This window comes from Rhinoderma darwinii, chromosome 3, assembly GCF_050947455.1.
Source record: "Rhinoderma darwinii isolate aRhiDar2 chromosome 3, aRhiDar2.hap1, whole genome shotgun sequence".
Taxonomy (NCBI): Eukaryota; Metazoa; Chordata; class Amphibia; order Anura; family Rhinodermatidae; genus Rhinoderma; species Rhinoderma darwinii.
This window is the reverse complement of record NC_134689.1, coordinates 124340241-124356233: the sequence shown is the minus strand read 5'-3', so window position 1 is coordinate 124356233 and position 15993 is coordinate 124340241. Positions and strand designations below refer to the sequence as shown.

The 15993-nt window shown below is 44.3% G+C and overlaps 2 protein-coding genes across 6 annotated transcripts in view; one reads left to right on the top strand and one right to left on the bottom strand.

Moving 5' to 3' along the window:
- Nucleotides 1–13926, bottom strand: UQCC6 (ubiquinol-cytochrome c reductase complex assembly factor 6). Of its 4 annotated transcripts, none has more exons than XM_075856657.1 (3): nt 13826–13926; nt 4477–4597; nt 1–962 (listed from the first exon to the last, which is right to left on the bottom strand). In XM_075856657.1, the coding sequence occupies exons 2-3, from the start codon at nt 4582–4584 to the stop codon at nt 873–875; spliced, it is 198 nt and encodes a 65-aa protein (XP_075712772.1). In that variant the 5' UTR covers nt 4585–4597; nt 13826–13926; the 3' UTR covers nt 1–872. The 4 variants fall into 4 exon arrangements, with proteins under 4 accessions (XP_075712772.1, XP_075712773.1, XP_075712774.1 ...); XM_075856658.1 differs by lacking the exon at nt 13826–13926 and adding an exon at nt 10330–10502; XM_075856659.1 differs by lacking the exon at nt 13826–13926 and adding an exon at nt 10284–10319.
- The window catches only part of TDG (thymine DNA glycosylase), a 21211-nt gene continuing 18383 nt past the window's right edge, over nt 13166–15993 (top strand). The window contains exon 1 of one of the 2 annotated variants that reach the window (XM_075856656.1): nt 13166–13395. Coding sequence is in view for 1 of the 2 variants with exons in the window: in XM_075856655.1 (XP_075712770.1) it covers nt 13837–13859 (23 nt within the window). In the remaining variant the exon portion in view is untranslated. Of the gene's footprint in view, nt 13396–13699; nt 13860–15993 lie in introns of those variants that run through there. The other variant, XM_075856655.1, reaches the window with a different exon arrangement.

Here is a 15993-nt window from a genome sequence, read left to right as displayed (position 1 = left end):
TAAAAGCCGCAGTTACTTTTTATTTTACACACAAACTGAAATAATCCTAACAGCTACTTATCAGGGACTGTCTAAAACAATGATGGACAGTCTGCATGTGGCTTTGTACAAAACCCGCTTTGAGGCACATAGGAGTATCTCATAGTGAATAACCAGCCAATCATATGTCTATGGCCATCTGAAGTGAGTGTAGTGAAATTGTATGAGAGTTATGTACTTGCGTATCTTAGGCCCCTGTAATGTGGCAGGTTGGCCCACACTAATACAACGTAAAAATTGGTCTCTCAAAGAGGTATTCCGGTTACAACAAGTTACCCACTATCCGTAGGGTAAGGGGCAACTTGCTGATCGGTGGGTATCTGGACCCCTACTGCTTACAATTATAGGGGTTCAAAATCCCTTGTTTTAACCGAGCGGCAGGTCGCTCATGCGCACTGCCGCTTCATTCTCTATGGCAGTTCCCGGGAAAAGCTGATCACTGCACTAGGCTATCTCCGGCGCTGCCATAGAGAATGAATGGAGCGACAGTGCGCATGAGTGACCTGCTGCTCGGTTCAAACAAGGGGTTCAGGCTCCCTGTTCTCGTGAACGGTGGGGGTCCGAGCTGTAGGACACCCACCGATCAGCAAGTTACTCCTTACCCCACAGATAGGGGTAACTTGTTGTAACCGGAATGCCCCTTTAAAGACTACAAAAACAATGCACTAGATCAGGGGTCAGCAGCCTTTGCCACTCCAGCGGTTGTGAAGCTACAATTCCCAGCATTTGACTGTCTGCATGTTTGGAGTTGTAGTTTCACAACAGCTGGAGTGCCAACGGGTGCTGACCTCTGCAGTAGATTTATATAAAATGAAAGGATTCACATTTGAGTGCTAGCTGGTCTGTTTATTTTCTTTCTCTTTCTGTAATCCAAGCAGTTCTGTCTTCAGTTCTCCAGGTTTTGGTGGAATCTCAGGCACACTCTGCAACACATTAATTTCTGATTAATAACTAAAGTAACCTTATATGCCCACTCCTATGTAAAAGTGGCTTTTTCTAGTAAGGCTAAACTGAAAGACTGGCTTAGGGTACGAACACATACGGCGTAATTATTGCACATACTAACCCCCTCCCTCCTCTGACGCCCGCTCCAGCCTCCCTGGATGACGTTGCAGACCATGTGACCGCTGCAGCAGTCACATTGCCTGCTATGTCATCCAGGGAGGCTGGACTGGAGACGCAGGGAACTCTGGGTAAGTATAACTTTATTATTGTTTTATTTTTTTTCTTACTTGTGATTTTTGTGGCGAAATTGCTGTGATGCTGCCACAAATATCGCAACACACACCATTTTGTTGCGGGTGTAGTAATGTTAGGGCTTGTGTATGAGGCTGCACATAGCGATATATCTATATCGCTAGTGCAGTGTAAATGAATGGAGAGGAGTGCATGATGCTGATTGGTCAGCGTCATGCACTCCTCTGTACAACGCCCACTTGGTCGAAATGTAAAAGTACGCCCACTTGGGCGTTAAGAAAGCTCATTAGCATAAACCAAAATCGCTCCTAACGTCGTGAAAAAAAGATTGTTTTTTTAAAATAAAAAGCATTACTGTAACCGACATTACAGCGCCGATCTCCTTATGTAGGAGACAGGGCACTTATAATGTGGTGACAGAGTCTCTTTAAGCACCCGATTGAATTCAATTGGAAAACCCACATGGAAGAGATGCGATTCCTAATGCTGCGGTTGAAGAAACCTCACCTTAGGTCAATTTATGTGCAGTTTTTTTCGGCGGCAGCTTTCCGCAGTGTGGGGACAAGATCTGTATTTCACTATAAGGGTATGTTCACACGGCGGGGGTCCGTAACGGCTGAAAATACGGGGATGTTTCAGCCTGAAAACATCCCCGTAATTTCAGCCGTACCGGCATGTGCAGGCGCTTGAACGCCGCGTCAATTACGGCCGTAATTAGCGCTGCTATTCATTGGAGTCAATGAATAGCGGCTCCAATTACGGCCAAAGAAGTGACAGGTCACTTCTTCTACGCGGGCGTCTATTTACGCGCCGTCATTTGACAGCGGCGCGTAAATATACGCCTCGTGTGAACAGACAAACGTCTGCCCATTGCTTTCAATGGGCAGATGTTTGTCAGCGCTATTGAGGCGCTATTTTCAGACGTAATTCGGGGCAAAAACGCCCGAATTACGTCCGTAAATAGGCCGTGTGAACATACCCTAAGGCCTAGTTCACACAGAGTATTTTGCAGTCATAAAAAAAATCTGCCTCAAAATTCCCTCAAGATTTGACCTGGCTGCGCTTTTTTTGTGCCATTTTTCACCCGTGACTATTGAGGACCGCGGGCAAAAAAGCGCCACGGAAAACGCTTTTTCTGCCTTCCATTGATTTCAATGGGAGGCAGAACCGTGGCAAAAAAAGGACATACCACTTCTTTTTGCCACGAGTGGCTAAAAGCCATCCGGGAAGAAAAACTCCACCGCCTCACATTAAATTCAATGGGAGGCGATTTTGGCGTTGATTCCAATGCGATTTCCACGTCAAAATCAGCACCAAAAAACTCAGTGTGAACTAGATTTACACTGGGTTCCCATGGAGCGTAAACACTGCAGAATTTTTGCAACGGAATTAGTAGTAGCAAAGTGAATGAGATTTTACAAATCCAAGCCACATGATGCGGGGAAAAAAACTAAATGCAGAACAGTCTTGCGGAAAGTCAATTTATGCTGCATGTTCTGTGCGGTGATGCTGTGCGCTGGGCCCATACACGTCAAATGGGAGCACGAAGATACGAATGTTGAATTTTGTACAGCGTTTACGCAGTAAGAAACGCTGGAAATCCATCAGTGCATATAAAGTTTGCTATAATCAATGAAATGCAATGCCGCGCCGCAGGTAAAACCACTGCAGAAAAACACATTGCTTCCAAAGCAATATGCACAGCAATTTGCTGTGGATTTCTGTGACAGATTTACCAGCATTTTGTTTTTTTCGATTCTACTGTAAGAAATCTGCAGCGTTTCCTGCCTGTGAGAGCTTACCCCAAGGCCTGATTTACACGGGCGTGTGCGTTTTGCGCGCGCAAACGGCATTTGACAGCTCCGTGTGTCATCCGTGTATGATGCGCGGCTGCGTGATTTTCGCGCAGCCGCCATCATAGAGATGAGGCTAGTCGACGCCCGTCACTGTCCAAGGTGCTGAAAGAGCTAACTGATCGGCAGTAACTCTTTCAGCACCCGCGACAGTGAGTTCCGATCACAATATACACCAACATGTGAATCAAAAAAAAGACGTTCATACTTACCATGAACTTCCTGCTTCCTCCAGTCCGGTCTCCCGGCTGTTGCCTTGGTGACGCGTCCCTCTCTTGTCATCCGGCCCCACCTCCCAGGATGACGCAGCAGTCCATGAGACCGCTGCAGCCTGTGATTGGCTGCAGCCTGTGCTTGGCCTGTGATTGGCTGCAGCTGTCACTTGGACAGAATTGTCATCCCGGGAGGTCAGACTGGAGGAAGAAGCCGGGAGTTCTCGGTAAGTCAGAACTTCTTTTTTTTTTACACGTTCATGTATATTGTGATCGGAAGTCACTGTCCATGGTGCTGAACCAGTTTAACTCTTTCAGCACCGTGGACAGTGACTGTCTCCTGCCGTCGCGTACCCGAACATTTTTTGCCGGGTTCGGTCAAAACGAGTTCGGCCGAACCCGGTGAAGTTCGGTGCGCTCATCTCTAATTTGACACTCCGTTTGGATGTTTGTAAACAGAAAAGCACGTGGTGCTTTTCTGTTTACATTCATCCTTTTGACAGCTCTTGCGCGAATCACGCAGTCCGCACGGAAGTGCTTCCGTGCGGCATGCGTGGTTTTCACGCACCCATTGACTTCAATGGGTGCGTGATGCGTGAAAAACGCACGATTATAGAACATGTCGTGAGTTTTACGCAACGCACTCACGCTGCGCAAAATTCACGCATCGTCTAAACTGCCCCATAGAGTAATATAGGTGCGTACGACACGCGTGAAAAGCACGCGAGTATATTACGCTCGTGTAAATGAGGCCTAATGCACACAGAGCATGAGCGCACGAGTGGCCATCCCCGACCGCTACAACATGCTAGAAATGTCTAAAGTGGGGAAACGGAGTGACGCAGCAGAGAATTATGGGCTGTTGCACTGTAGGAGCTGTTAACAAAAAACTTGTGATCTGTCTTCCGCTTGTTGCATCAGCACTGCTAAGTTCACATTCATATAGGGAAGATCTTGCTGACATAACTGCAGGATGTGGAACGTTCTGGCTAAACATGCAGAGCATTTTTTACATTATATCCCTGTCTAGTGCCTTGTGCCATTCTAACAGACTCGTGCTAAAATAAAAGCACATCTGTTTCATATCTGCTAAGGAAATCTGATGCAACTCCTTTCAAATCAACTGCAATGAATGCAACTATTTTACAAAGTGACGCTGTTAAATGGATTCTTACAAGATCAGGCCTGTAGTATCTATGCACAACTTCTGCCCCTGCCAACATAGATACCAGTGTAGCACTCATCATCTTCAAATATTGAGGCCAGGTTACACCTGCAGGCATTGTGATAGGTTTCCTTAAAAAGAAATAAAAATCAGATTAGTCGGTTTTACAGGTACAGAGCTCCATATGATGCGATGGCCTAAAATTCAGTATAGCCAAGAATTTAACTGTTAGGCTGTGTTCACACGTAGCGTTTCATTTGCGTTTCTTGCTGCAATAATTTTTGCAAAATGTATGCGATTTTTCAAAGATGGTGGAAAATATGCGCTTTGACCGCGATATATGTACACCACCTAAAGCCTTATTCACACGAGTGTAACCATTTTGCATCCGCAGAAAAACAGACCGTATTTCATGCATTTCAATAGCGTGTGGCATCAGTATGCTTTCCCTATGGCATCAATTTTCACATTCGTGTTTCTGCACTCCCTGTTTTTTTTCTTCTCATCATTCCTTTAGCAAATTATGCGTGAAAAACGGACAGCACACGGATGTCGTCCGTGTGCGGTCTGTTTTTTTTTTTCCACGCACACAGCTCGTTGTTTTTTTCTTATTCTACCTCACAAAGCATTTTTTCCCAGTTTCCCAATACATTACACAGTACAAAAAATGGTACAGTTAAGAACTACCACTCATCCCGCAAAAAAATGTAAATCTAAACTCCCCAAAAATGGCTGGGTCCTGAAGGGGTTAAGGATGGAATCTGAAGGCATTTCTTTAGCCGCAGCACTGGAGGAAGCGGCAATTCTAATGGAATTCACTTTAAAGATACTGGTGTCTATACCTGCGCTTCGCACACCAAAGAGTATCCAACCCCTAATGGTATTGGCTATGGCCTTCCTACCTGGTTAGTAAGAAACAAATTCATCATCTCTCCCTGCAACGGCTGTGTCCTATCCAGATAAGGTTTTAACAGTGTCACAACACTTTGATTGCTAGAATTTCCACACAGAATTCTAGTGTGGAAATTCTGCAACGTTTACACTACGTTGGAACCCGGCCTTAGGGCGGATTTACACGAGCGTGTGCGTTTTGCACACGCAAAAAACGCAGCATTTTGCGTGCGCAAAAGGCATTTAACAGCTGCGTGTGTCAGCCCCGTATGATGCGCGGCTGCGTGCTTTTCGTGCAGCCGCCATCATTATGACACTCCGTTTGGATGTTTGTAAACAGACAAGCACGTGTTGCTTTTCTGTTTTCATTCATCCTTTTCAGTGCTGTTGCACGAATCACGCGCGTACCATGGAAGTGCTTCCATGTGGTGCGCGTGATTTTCACGCACCCATTGATTTCAATGGGTGCGTGACGCGCGAGAAACGCAAAAATATAGGACATGTCGTGAGTTTTTCGCAGCGGACTCACGCACCTGTCTGCATGCCCCCATGGACAAATATAGGTCCGTGCGACATGCGTGAAAATCACGCGCGTTGCCCGGACGTATATCACGTTCGTGTAAATAAGCCCTTAGGGTATGTTCACACGGCGGGGGTCCGTAACGGCTGAAATTACGGGGATGTTTCAGCCTGAAAACATCCCCGTAATTTCAGCCGTACCGGCATGTGCAGGCGCTTGAACGCCGCGTCAATTACGGGCGTAATTAGCGCTGCTATTCATTGGAGTCAATGAATAGCGGCTCCAATTACGCCCCAAGAAGTGACAGGTCACTTCTTTGACGCGGGCGTCTATTTACGCGCCGTCATTTGACAGCGGCGCGTAAATATACGCCTCGTGTGAACAGACAAACGTCTGCCCATTGCTTTCAATGGGCAGATGTTTGTCAGCGCTATTGAGGCGCTATTTTCAGACGTAATTCGGGGAAAAAACGCCCGAATTACGTCCGTAAATAGGCCGTGTGAACATACCCTTAGGGTGCAGTTACATATGGCAGATTTTTAGAATCCGTTCCATTCATCTGATTGAAACATCATGCACCTGCTGCAGGAACAACCACATTCAGATGTGTGGAACTAATTTTCAGTTGCAAAAAATGTCTACAATAAAATCTGCTGCGTGTGACTGCAACCTTATTGTCTATACCTAGTACCTTTCCTCCCTAGCACCTGTTCTTGTCTAGACCCAGTGCCTTTAGGCCTCCTTCACAAACACTTTCAGTGTTTTTAAAACGCATGTAAAAAAAAAACAACATGTGTTTCATGCATTTTTTTAATGTGGTTTTTATTTTGTGATCTTTTGTACATGCAATTTTCCGATCGTTTTTGAAGTCATGTACAGAAGACTATGGGGGGGAAAAAACACCATACATAGAGCATGCTGCAATTTGGGAAAAAAAAAGTAAATGACCGCAAAAACGCTACAAACAAATACACTGCATGTAGGTGCTCTCAAGAGTAAAATTTGGCCACAGTGTGAGCAAAAGAAAAACGCCAATGAAAACGCAGGTAAACGCTATATGTGAATCCAGCCTAACGGTATGTTCACATGCTTCGCAAAAACCGTCTAAAAAAACAGCTGTTTTGAAGGGAAAACAGCTCCTGATTTTCAGCCGTTTTTTAATTAACTAGCGTTTTTCACTGCTTTTTTACGGACGTTTTTGGAGCTGTTTTTCTATAGTCAATGAAAAACGGCTCAAGAAGTGTAATGCACTACTTTTTTGTTAACGTTTTTTTAATGCGGCCGTTTTTCAAAATGCGCAAGTAATAAAACACCCCGTTGTAACGGAACGCCATTTTTCCCATTGAATGGGCAGATGTTTGGAGGTGTTCTACTTCCTATTTTTTGGAAGTTTTTCGGTCCGAAAAACGGCCGAAAATAAGCAGTGTTGAACATACCCTTACTCTCCAGAACCTGTTCTTTTCTAGACCTAGAACCTTTCTTCTTCACCACCCCTATTTTTGTCTAGACCTAGTACATTTCTTCTCCAGCATGTTATTTTCTACACTTAGGGTATGTGCACACACACTAATTACGTCCGTAATTGACGGACGTATTTCGGCCACAAGTCCTGGACCGAACACAGTGCAGGGAGCCGGGCTCCTAGCATCATACTTATGTACGATGCTAGGAGTCCCTGCCTCGCTGCAGGACAACTGTCCCGTACTGTAATCATGTTTTCAGTACGGGACAGTTGTCCTGCAGCGAGGCAGGGACTCCTAGCATCGTACATCACTATGATGTTAGGAGCCCGGCTCCCTGCAGTGTGTGCAGTCCGGGACTTGCGGCCGAAATACGTCCGTCAATTACGGACGTAATTAGTGTGTGTGCACATACCCTTAGTATCTTTCCTCTCCAGCATCTGTTAGGTACTAGGTGTAGAAACTTTCTTCTCTAGCACCTGTTCGTTTCTACACCTAGTATATTTCTTCTCCAGCACGTTATTTTCTACACCTAGTACTTTTCTTCTACAGCACCTAAGTTACTTTTTAGACCTAGTACCTTTCCTCTCCCGCACCTGTTATTGTCTAGACCTAGTACGTCTTCTTCAGCGCCCCTATTTTTGTCTAGACCAAGTACTTTTCTTCTCCAGCACCTTTTATTTTCTAGACCTTGTATAGTACTACTCCAGCACGTTCTAGAACTAGTACCTTTCTTCTCCAGCACCTGTTATTTTCTACACCTAGTACTTTTCTTTTCCTGCACCTATAATTCTCTCAGCAACAGGCAGCAATTTATTGCATCATGTATTTGTCATACCTTGCAATGAGAATGCACAACAAATGCAATTATTATAATCCCATGACAGCCAGAAGGGGGTTTCAGATTACACTCTACTCTGAGAAAAAACATTTACACTAAAATTAGTCTTCAGATGTTCCAAAGCAAAACCTGCTTTTTATGTTTTTTCAGTCATAAATTATTTGATGATCCTACATTATAGTTGATGATCTGATCCACTGCTTGGTTCTTTAATGGCAGGGACTATTCTGAAGGACTGGCGCATAGCAAATGTCGTGACAATATTCAAAAAGGGGTCTAAAGTGAGCCCGGAAATTAAAGGCCCGTAATTTTAACCTCTATTGTGGGTAAAATGTTTTAAGCTTTTCTTAGAGATGCTATCCTGGAATATCTCAATGAGAATTAACGGTATAACTCCATATTAACATGGGCTTATGGGGGGACTGGTCCTGTAAGTGGGTAAGTAACTGGGTCAGTGATGGAAATAGCGGGTGGTTATAAATAATAAGTACTCAGAATGGGTCACCACTACCAGTGTGGTACCATAGGGGTCAGTACTGGGCCCTATGCTGTTCAATAAATGTATTATTAGTGACCTGGTAGAGGGGTTGCACGGTACAATTTCAATTTTTGCCGCTGATACTAAATAATGTAAACTAATTAACACAAAAAACAATATTATGTTACAAATAGATCTAAAGAAGTTGGAGGCTTGGAGAGTAAACTTAAAGGGGCTTTCCCATCAGGAACATTTATGACATATACCATTTAGTTCTATGGGACTTACAGAAACAGCGTAGTTCAGCGAGCTACGCTGTTTTCTTCTTCATGGTCGGGAATCCCACGAGTCAGCCGGAGCATAGAGAGGTAGAACGGGGTTTAGAGGGCTCCCATTCTAGAAATAGGTGCGGGTCCCAGAGGTGGGACACACATATATCTGACATTTATGACCTGTGGATGTGTTAAATGTCCCTGATGGGAAAACCCCTTTAACTGTAGAAACCAGTGTCAGGCAGCTCCTACCAAGGGAAATAAGAACATGGGGCGCATCAAAAAGGGCATAGATGCACATGATGAGAACTTAACTCTACCACCTTATAGATCACTAGTAAGACTGCACATGGAATATTGTGTACAGATTTGGGCATCAGTGCACAAGAAAGACATAGTAAAGCTTGAGCAATTTCGAAGACTGGCAACTAAAGTACTAAAAAGAATGCGTGGACTACAGTACCCAGAAAGATCAAAATTAGGGTTATTTAGTTTAGAAAAAAAACAACTTCTGAGCGGTGACCTAATAACTATATATAAATAAATATTGGGGGGGGGGGGGCGGTTTGCCTTCAACATTGCAGTATAATAGGCTGAGCTGTTTTATGTCTTACAAACTATGAAACTATGACTTCAAGAGCTTACTTGGGACCGAAGTCCCTGGGCAGAGCGCTTTCTGAGGACGGTGGTGCTTATTGAGGCCCTGTGCATGAAGCTCCAGTGGCATTACTGTCCATATGTGGACTGAAGCTTCCCGATGCGATACAGTGGCATCCTTCACCCATAGGCTGCCACGTTAAAAAGTGTATTTCGTGCGATATGTTTTTTGCAGGATCCCTCAGCATGGAATAGCACAGTCGACTACGATATTCCAGCCTTTAAAAAAAAAAAAAGTATATTAGCCCAACGGGCTTAGGCTGTTAACTCAGTGGCGTGCAGCCAAATGTATACAGACATACGCCTTTGCAGTTGCATGTGTCTACCACGCACTCCGATCGTAAAAAAAAGTTTACTGCGCAGTATACATGGTACATATTTTTTTTGCAGGAACCCTATGTATTGAGAAGCGCAGAGGACTACACTTTTAATAACAATATGTACCCTGATGAAATGTATGCCAAAAAGATACTCTTTTAAAATACATTTGTCTATTAAAGTCTATAGGCGCATAGGCTCAAATGTCAGGAGATATTCCTGGCGTATACACCGAATGCGCACCAAAGACCTGGTGTGAACGCAGCTTAATGCGCATAGGTCAACCTCTTACACTGCAGTCTGAGGGCAGCATAAGAAGTGACAAACACACTAATTTTTTAATAGCGTTTCAGGCAAAGTCCTCGGGTGTAACTACATACACGAAGCAACCAGTACACCCGCGTACATTTCTCCTCAGAACCTCACCTTGTCTCACCGGCTTGCGTACAACGTGAGGACGTCAGAAATCTGGCCAGCGCGCAAGCACTTGGTTCATAGAGGTACGGCTTGTGTTTCTCTCACACTGTCTCTACGCCGCAATATAACTTTCACAGCAACAACCATTTTCCTGGAGCCCTACTCGAGCCACCACGTAATAGCATGACTTTACCAAAATGGCCGTCACATAGAGACACTTGTTTTGCGTTCTATTCCGTTAGTCTTTGTAATTAGTTTTAGAAAAGTAATAATTTAATACCAGAGGGAACTTTTGTGGCGTGTAGCTTTAAGGGCATGGCTACACGATGACGTTTTGGGGATGAGTTATATTTTATATGTGCAATATTATTGAATGAGATTTCTATGACATTGGGAATGTACGTTTTTTTTTTTTTCTAGCAGTCTGCGGTACCACCTGTTCTTTTCACATAAAGTTTTTTCCTGGTATCAGTTTTTTCAGTTCAGTATGGACCTTTTTTTGTATTGTGCCTGACAATTTCTTCAGCTGTCACTGTTATGGGGGCACTGTGCTTGTTTTTATGCCGCAATATTGATGTCATTATTGGAGAACTGAGGCTTTCTGGGCACTATGCTTATTATTATTCGGGCACTGTTCTTGAATTTATGAAGTACTATTGCGGTCTTTATGGGGATCTGTGGCTGGCTGTCATTCTGGGGGCTCCAATGCTAGGCTGTGAGGTTTACATTATGGGGCAATGTGGCTTTCTGGGCACTATGCTTGTCATTATTATAGCACCGTTCTTGTCTTCTTGGAGTACTATTGCAGTCTTTATAGGGCTTTGTGGCTGTCATAATGAAAGCACTATCATAGCTGTTATGGGAGCACTGTGGCTGTCATTCTGGGGGCTCCAATGCTGGGCTGTTAGGTTTACATTATGGGGCATTATAGCACCGTTCTTGTCTTCATGGAGTACTATTGCAGTCTTTATAGGGCTCTGTGGCTATTCTAATGAAAGCGCTTTCACAGCTGTTATGGGAGCACTGTGGCTGTCATTCTGGGAACTTCAAGTATAGACTGTTATTATTGGGATCCACTGTGGTTTTCTGGGCACTATGTCATTATTAGGGCCCCATTCTTGTCTTTATGGAGTACTATTGGCTGTTCTAATGAGAGCGCTATCATAGTTGTTATAGGAGCACTGTGGCTGTCATTCTGGGGGCTCCAATGCTAGGCTGTTATAATTGGGATCCACGGTGGTTTACATTATGGGGCAATGTGGCTTTCTGGGCACTATGCTTGTCATTATTATAGCACCGTTCTTGTCTTCTTGGAGTACTATTGCAGTCTTTATAGGGCTTTGTGGCTGTCATAATGAAAGCGCTATCATAGTTGTTATGGGAACACTGTGGCTGTCATTCTGGGGGCTCCAATGCTGGGCTGTTAGGTTTACATTATGGGGCAATGTGGCTTTCTGGGCACTATGCTTGTCATTATTATAGCACCGTTCTTGTCTTCTTGGAGTACTATTGCAGTCTTTATAGGGCTCTGTGACTGTCATAATGAAAGCACTTTCACAGCTGTTATGGGAGCACTGTGGCTGTCATTCTGGGGGCCCCAAGGCTAGGCTGTTATTGGGATGCACTGTGGTTTACATAGTGGGGCATTCTGGCTACCATTGTTATGGGGAACTGTGGTCATCATTATGGGGGATATTGTGGTTGTCACTGTATGAAGGCACCTTGGCTTCACTGTTGTAGGGGCACCCATGACCCATGTAGGGGCTTTTTTTATGGGAACATTGCAGCAGTTTCTGTACTGTTTGGGGGTAATGTGGCTATCATTATAGAGGGACTTATCATAGGACCCTATGATTGATCTGTGAAGTCTTAATGCTTGGACCGCACTACACCATCACTCATATGATCCAACCAATACACCATTAATGTCCATGATGGGAAAACCGAGCAACTCTATGGCTTCTACATTATACACACATACCTCCCAACTGTCCCAGATTAAGCAGGACATTCCGGGCGGTATCCCGCTGTCCCCAGCAGCCGGTGGTATGTCCCGGTTTCAACTGCATCTGTGTCCTCAAGACGCAGATACACTTGAATCCAATGCTGAAGCGGGGAACCGTCAGCTCCCTGCTCCAGCATTCAACTATGGAATCCCGAGCCAGAGCGGGGCAAACTCTCTGGCCGGAGACTCCTCTCTTGGGAAAGCCCTTGACGTCAGTGTCCATATATGGACAGTGACGTCAGTGGCTCCTCCAGGAGTGGAATCCCCGGCCAGAGTGTTGCCGACGCTCTGGGCAGGGATTCTGACATCTTAAAGCCCCTAACATCATAGTCCAAATATGGACAGTGACTTCAGGGGCACCTCCTGGAGCGGAATCCTCAGCCAGAGCATTGCCAAAATCTGTGGGGGTATTATACTGTATGGAGGTAGCTATGGGGGCATTATGCTGTCTGGTGGCAGCAATGGGGCATTATGTTGTCTGGGGATAGCTATGGGGCATTACACTGTATGGGGCATCTGGGTTGGCTTTATACTGTATGGGTGCATCTATGGAGACATTATGCTGTGCGGGGGCAGCTATAGTGGCTTTATACTGTGGGGGTTCTATGGGGGCATTATATTGTGGGGAGGCACTATGGGAGCATGATACTGTATGGGCTGAACCACGTGTGTATGGGCGGGGTTAAAAGCGTGGCTTAAAAGAAAACAAATTGCTGTGACTCGCTACGCATAGGTTGTCTCTCTTTGCGATACTTGAAAGTTGGGAGATATGTACACAGTACACTTACTGGTGATATTTTTTTTTATTCTAGGTGGAAATATCTCATGTGATTGAGAGTTTTTGAAAATTTCTTGTAATGTCAATCAAGGATTTACAGAATGTGAAAAATAGGATAAAAAAAACCCTGTAAACAATTAGATTGATATTGTAGAGTGAATGAGGCAGGAGCCATATTTGGAAGGACTGATGTCACCCACAGTGGAACTTCCTGCCTGACAGTGATACATTGTACATCCGTGCACACCTGATCGCTTCATGCAGGAAGACGCCGCAAGCTGCTGCTCTGACTGTAAGTGTCACCCTCTTCTTGCTGGTTATGACTGTATCACGTACAGTCCGTATATAGTATACAGTATGTCGCCTTATTCCCCTGTAACCCCTTCGTTTCTGAGGAGACCGGTAAAGCGCAGTATAGACCTAAACGATCTCTTCCACTGTAGCCGGCATATGTACTTCTTCACCATACTGCCATACTAACACATCCCATCCCCCCCGTGTTATGTATACCCCCTCCACTGCACCCAGAGAGTTAAAGTCCCCCTGCCCCCCTTTCTCGGCATAGTCACGTGTCACCCAGGACCCCGCCAGTTGGTTAGCCCAGGCGGTGACGTGTGATTCCTACTGCACAGCTAGTGAGAGAAGAGCTCGGTGGTCCCGGAGCAGTTGTATACAGAATTGCTGGTGTTTGAGCTTGCAGGTTTTAGATTACCCATCTGTACCTAGCACGGTCATGGAGGCTCAGGATCCCGGCAGGTGAGAGCACAGGCTTCTTGGGGCCTATGAGTCTATGCAGCGGCCTACTATTTTCATAGAGACGAACAGTGCGCATGCGCCAGTCTAGCTGCCATTGTTTAGAATGGGGGGAAGAAGCGGGGACATTAAATGTCATAAATGTTCTCTCTTCAGTCTATTGCTCTCTTATCAGAATAAAAACCGATGTCAATCGAATAACCGACCCATACGCTTCTAAATTCAGCTGTCCCGTTTATGCTGATCTTCCTATTGACAAGTAGATCTTCCATCTTATGTGTTTTATAGTTGTATGGTTTTTAACATTTTAACCAATCAAAGCTCAGATTTCACTTCTTAATCTGCTCTGGTGAAATGAAAGCTGAGCTTTGATTGGTTGTTAAGAGCAAGAATGACAGTTTTATTGTTAAACAGTTCGATCAATTTGATAACTTTGCAATTTACTTTACTTTGTGACAACTTGGAAAAGTATGTTTTAGCTGAGGCTCTGTTCACATAAAGTCTTTCTCATACAATTGCCATTTTTTTTTTCCGTTGAATTGAAATGTGTTCTATGCAAATATATGCCATATGTTATTAGATCCATCTGTCCACTGACTTTAAAGAGGCTCTGTCACCAGATTATAAGTGCCCTATCTTCTACATAATGTGAACGGTGCTGTAATGTAGGTAACAGCAGTGGTTTTTATTTAGAAAAACAATCAATTTTCACCAAGTTATGACCTATATTAGATTTATGCTAATGACTTTCTTAATGCCCAACTGGGCGTGTTTTTACTTTTTGACCAAGTGGGCGTGGTGGAGAGAAGTATATGACGCTGACCAGTGACCAATCAGCGTCATACACTTCTCTCCATTCATTTACTCTGCACATAGTGATCTTTCTACACTTTTTACACTTCGGTAACATTTGTGTGGGACTTACAGCACAGCACATTGAGATCACGCTGTGCTGTCATTTATAGTGAGATTACACTAGCTGCGCTGTAAGTTCCACACAAACTTACCGAAGTGTCGGGATTGTGAATAGACATCCCGTCCAGGCTGGAAGTGATGTCTATTCACTTTCAGGACACTTCAGTAACGTTAATGGATGAGTATGTGGCTGCACATCATGATCTAGAAAGATCACTATGTGCAGAGTAAATGAATGGAGAGAAGTGTATGACGCTGAATGGTCACTGATTGGTCAGCGTCATACACTTCTCTCCACAACGCCCACTTGGTCAAGAAGTAAAAACACGCCCAGTTGGGCATTAAGAAAGTCATTCGCATAAATCTAAAATAGGTCATAACTCCGTCAAAATTGATTGTTTTTCTAAATAAAAAACACTGCTGTAATCTACATTACAGCGCCGATCACATTATATAGGAGATAGGCCACTTATAATCTGGTGACAGAGCCCCTTTAATGGTAATGGGCACTGTTTTGGCATACTTTTGTCCCGTAGAAACATCACAGTGTACAATTGTTGTATAGTCACTTATATAGTACCAACACACAGCAGCGCTGTACAGAGATTTTCATCATTCTGTGTCCCGAATGGCGCTCACAATCTAATCTCTCTCTATCTCAGACATATATGATTTCTGTGGGATCGGTCAACAATCTTGTGTATGTGGGGCCTCCTAACCGCACCCGTCGGCATGATGACAACAAAGGAATCAGGCTTGTTTGATTTCAACATACCCAATACATTATTCCCACAGGAAATAAGGCGCCGCTTGAGGCGTCTGGCAGCGGCTTATTCTCACACCCCATTAAAATGCATATAAAATTTACCTCAAGTTTATGGCCCTCTAAAAGGGGTTCTCTGGGAAATTACAAAATATGTAAAAATAATTAAAAATGACATTTCTATAAATTCATAGATATCTTCAAATATTTATAAACGCTCGTCTTGACTAGGGGGTAATCATTAATTTAATCAAAATAACCACGTCACATTTGTGTAAACAAAAGCCGTCCTATAATGGAGAGCACATGCAGCAGGACAGGATGAGACCGGTGTAAGCTCTCTTTCCTGTTCTGGCTTTCAGTCATTAGGGACGTGAATACACAAACAGTCCGCCTGACAGAAGAGACTGACTCATAGGTTGTGTCCATATCACAGTTGACGCACCATCTCCGCTACGT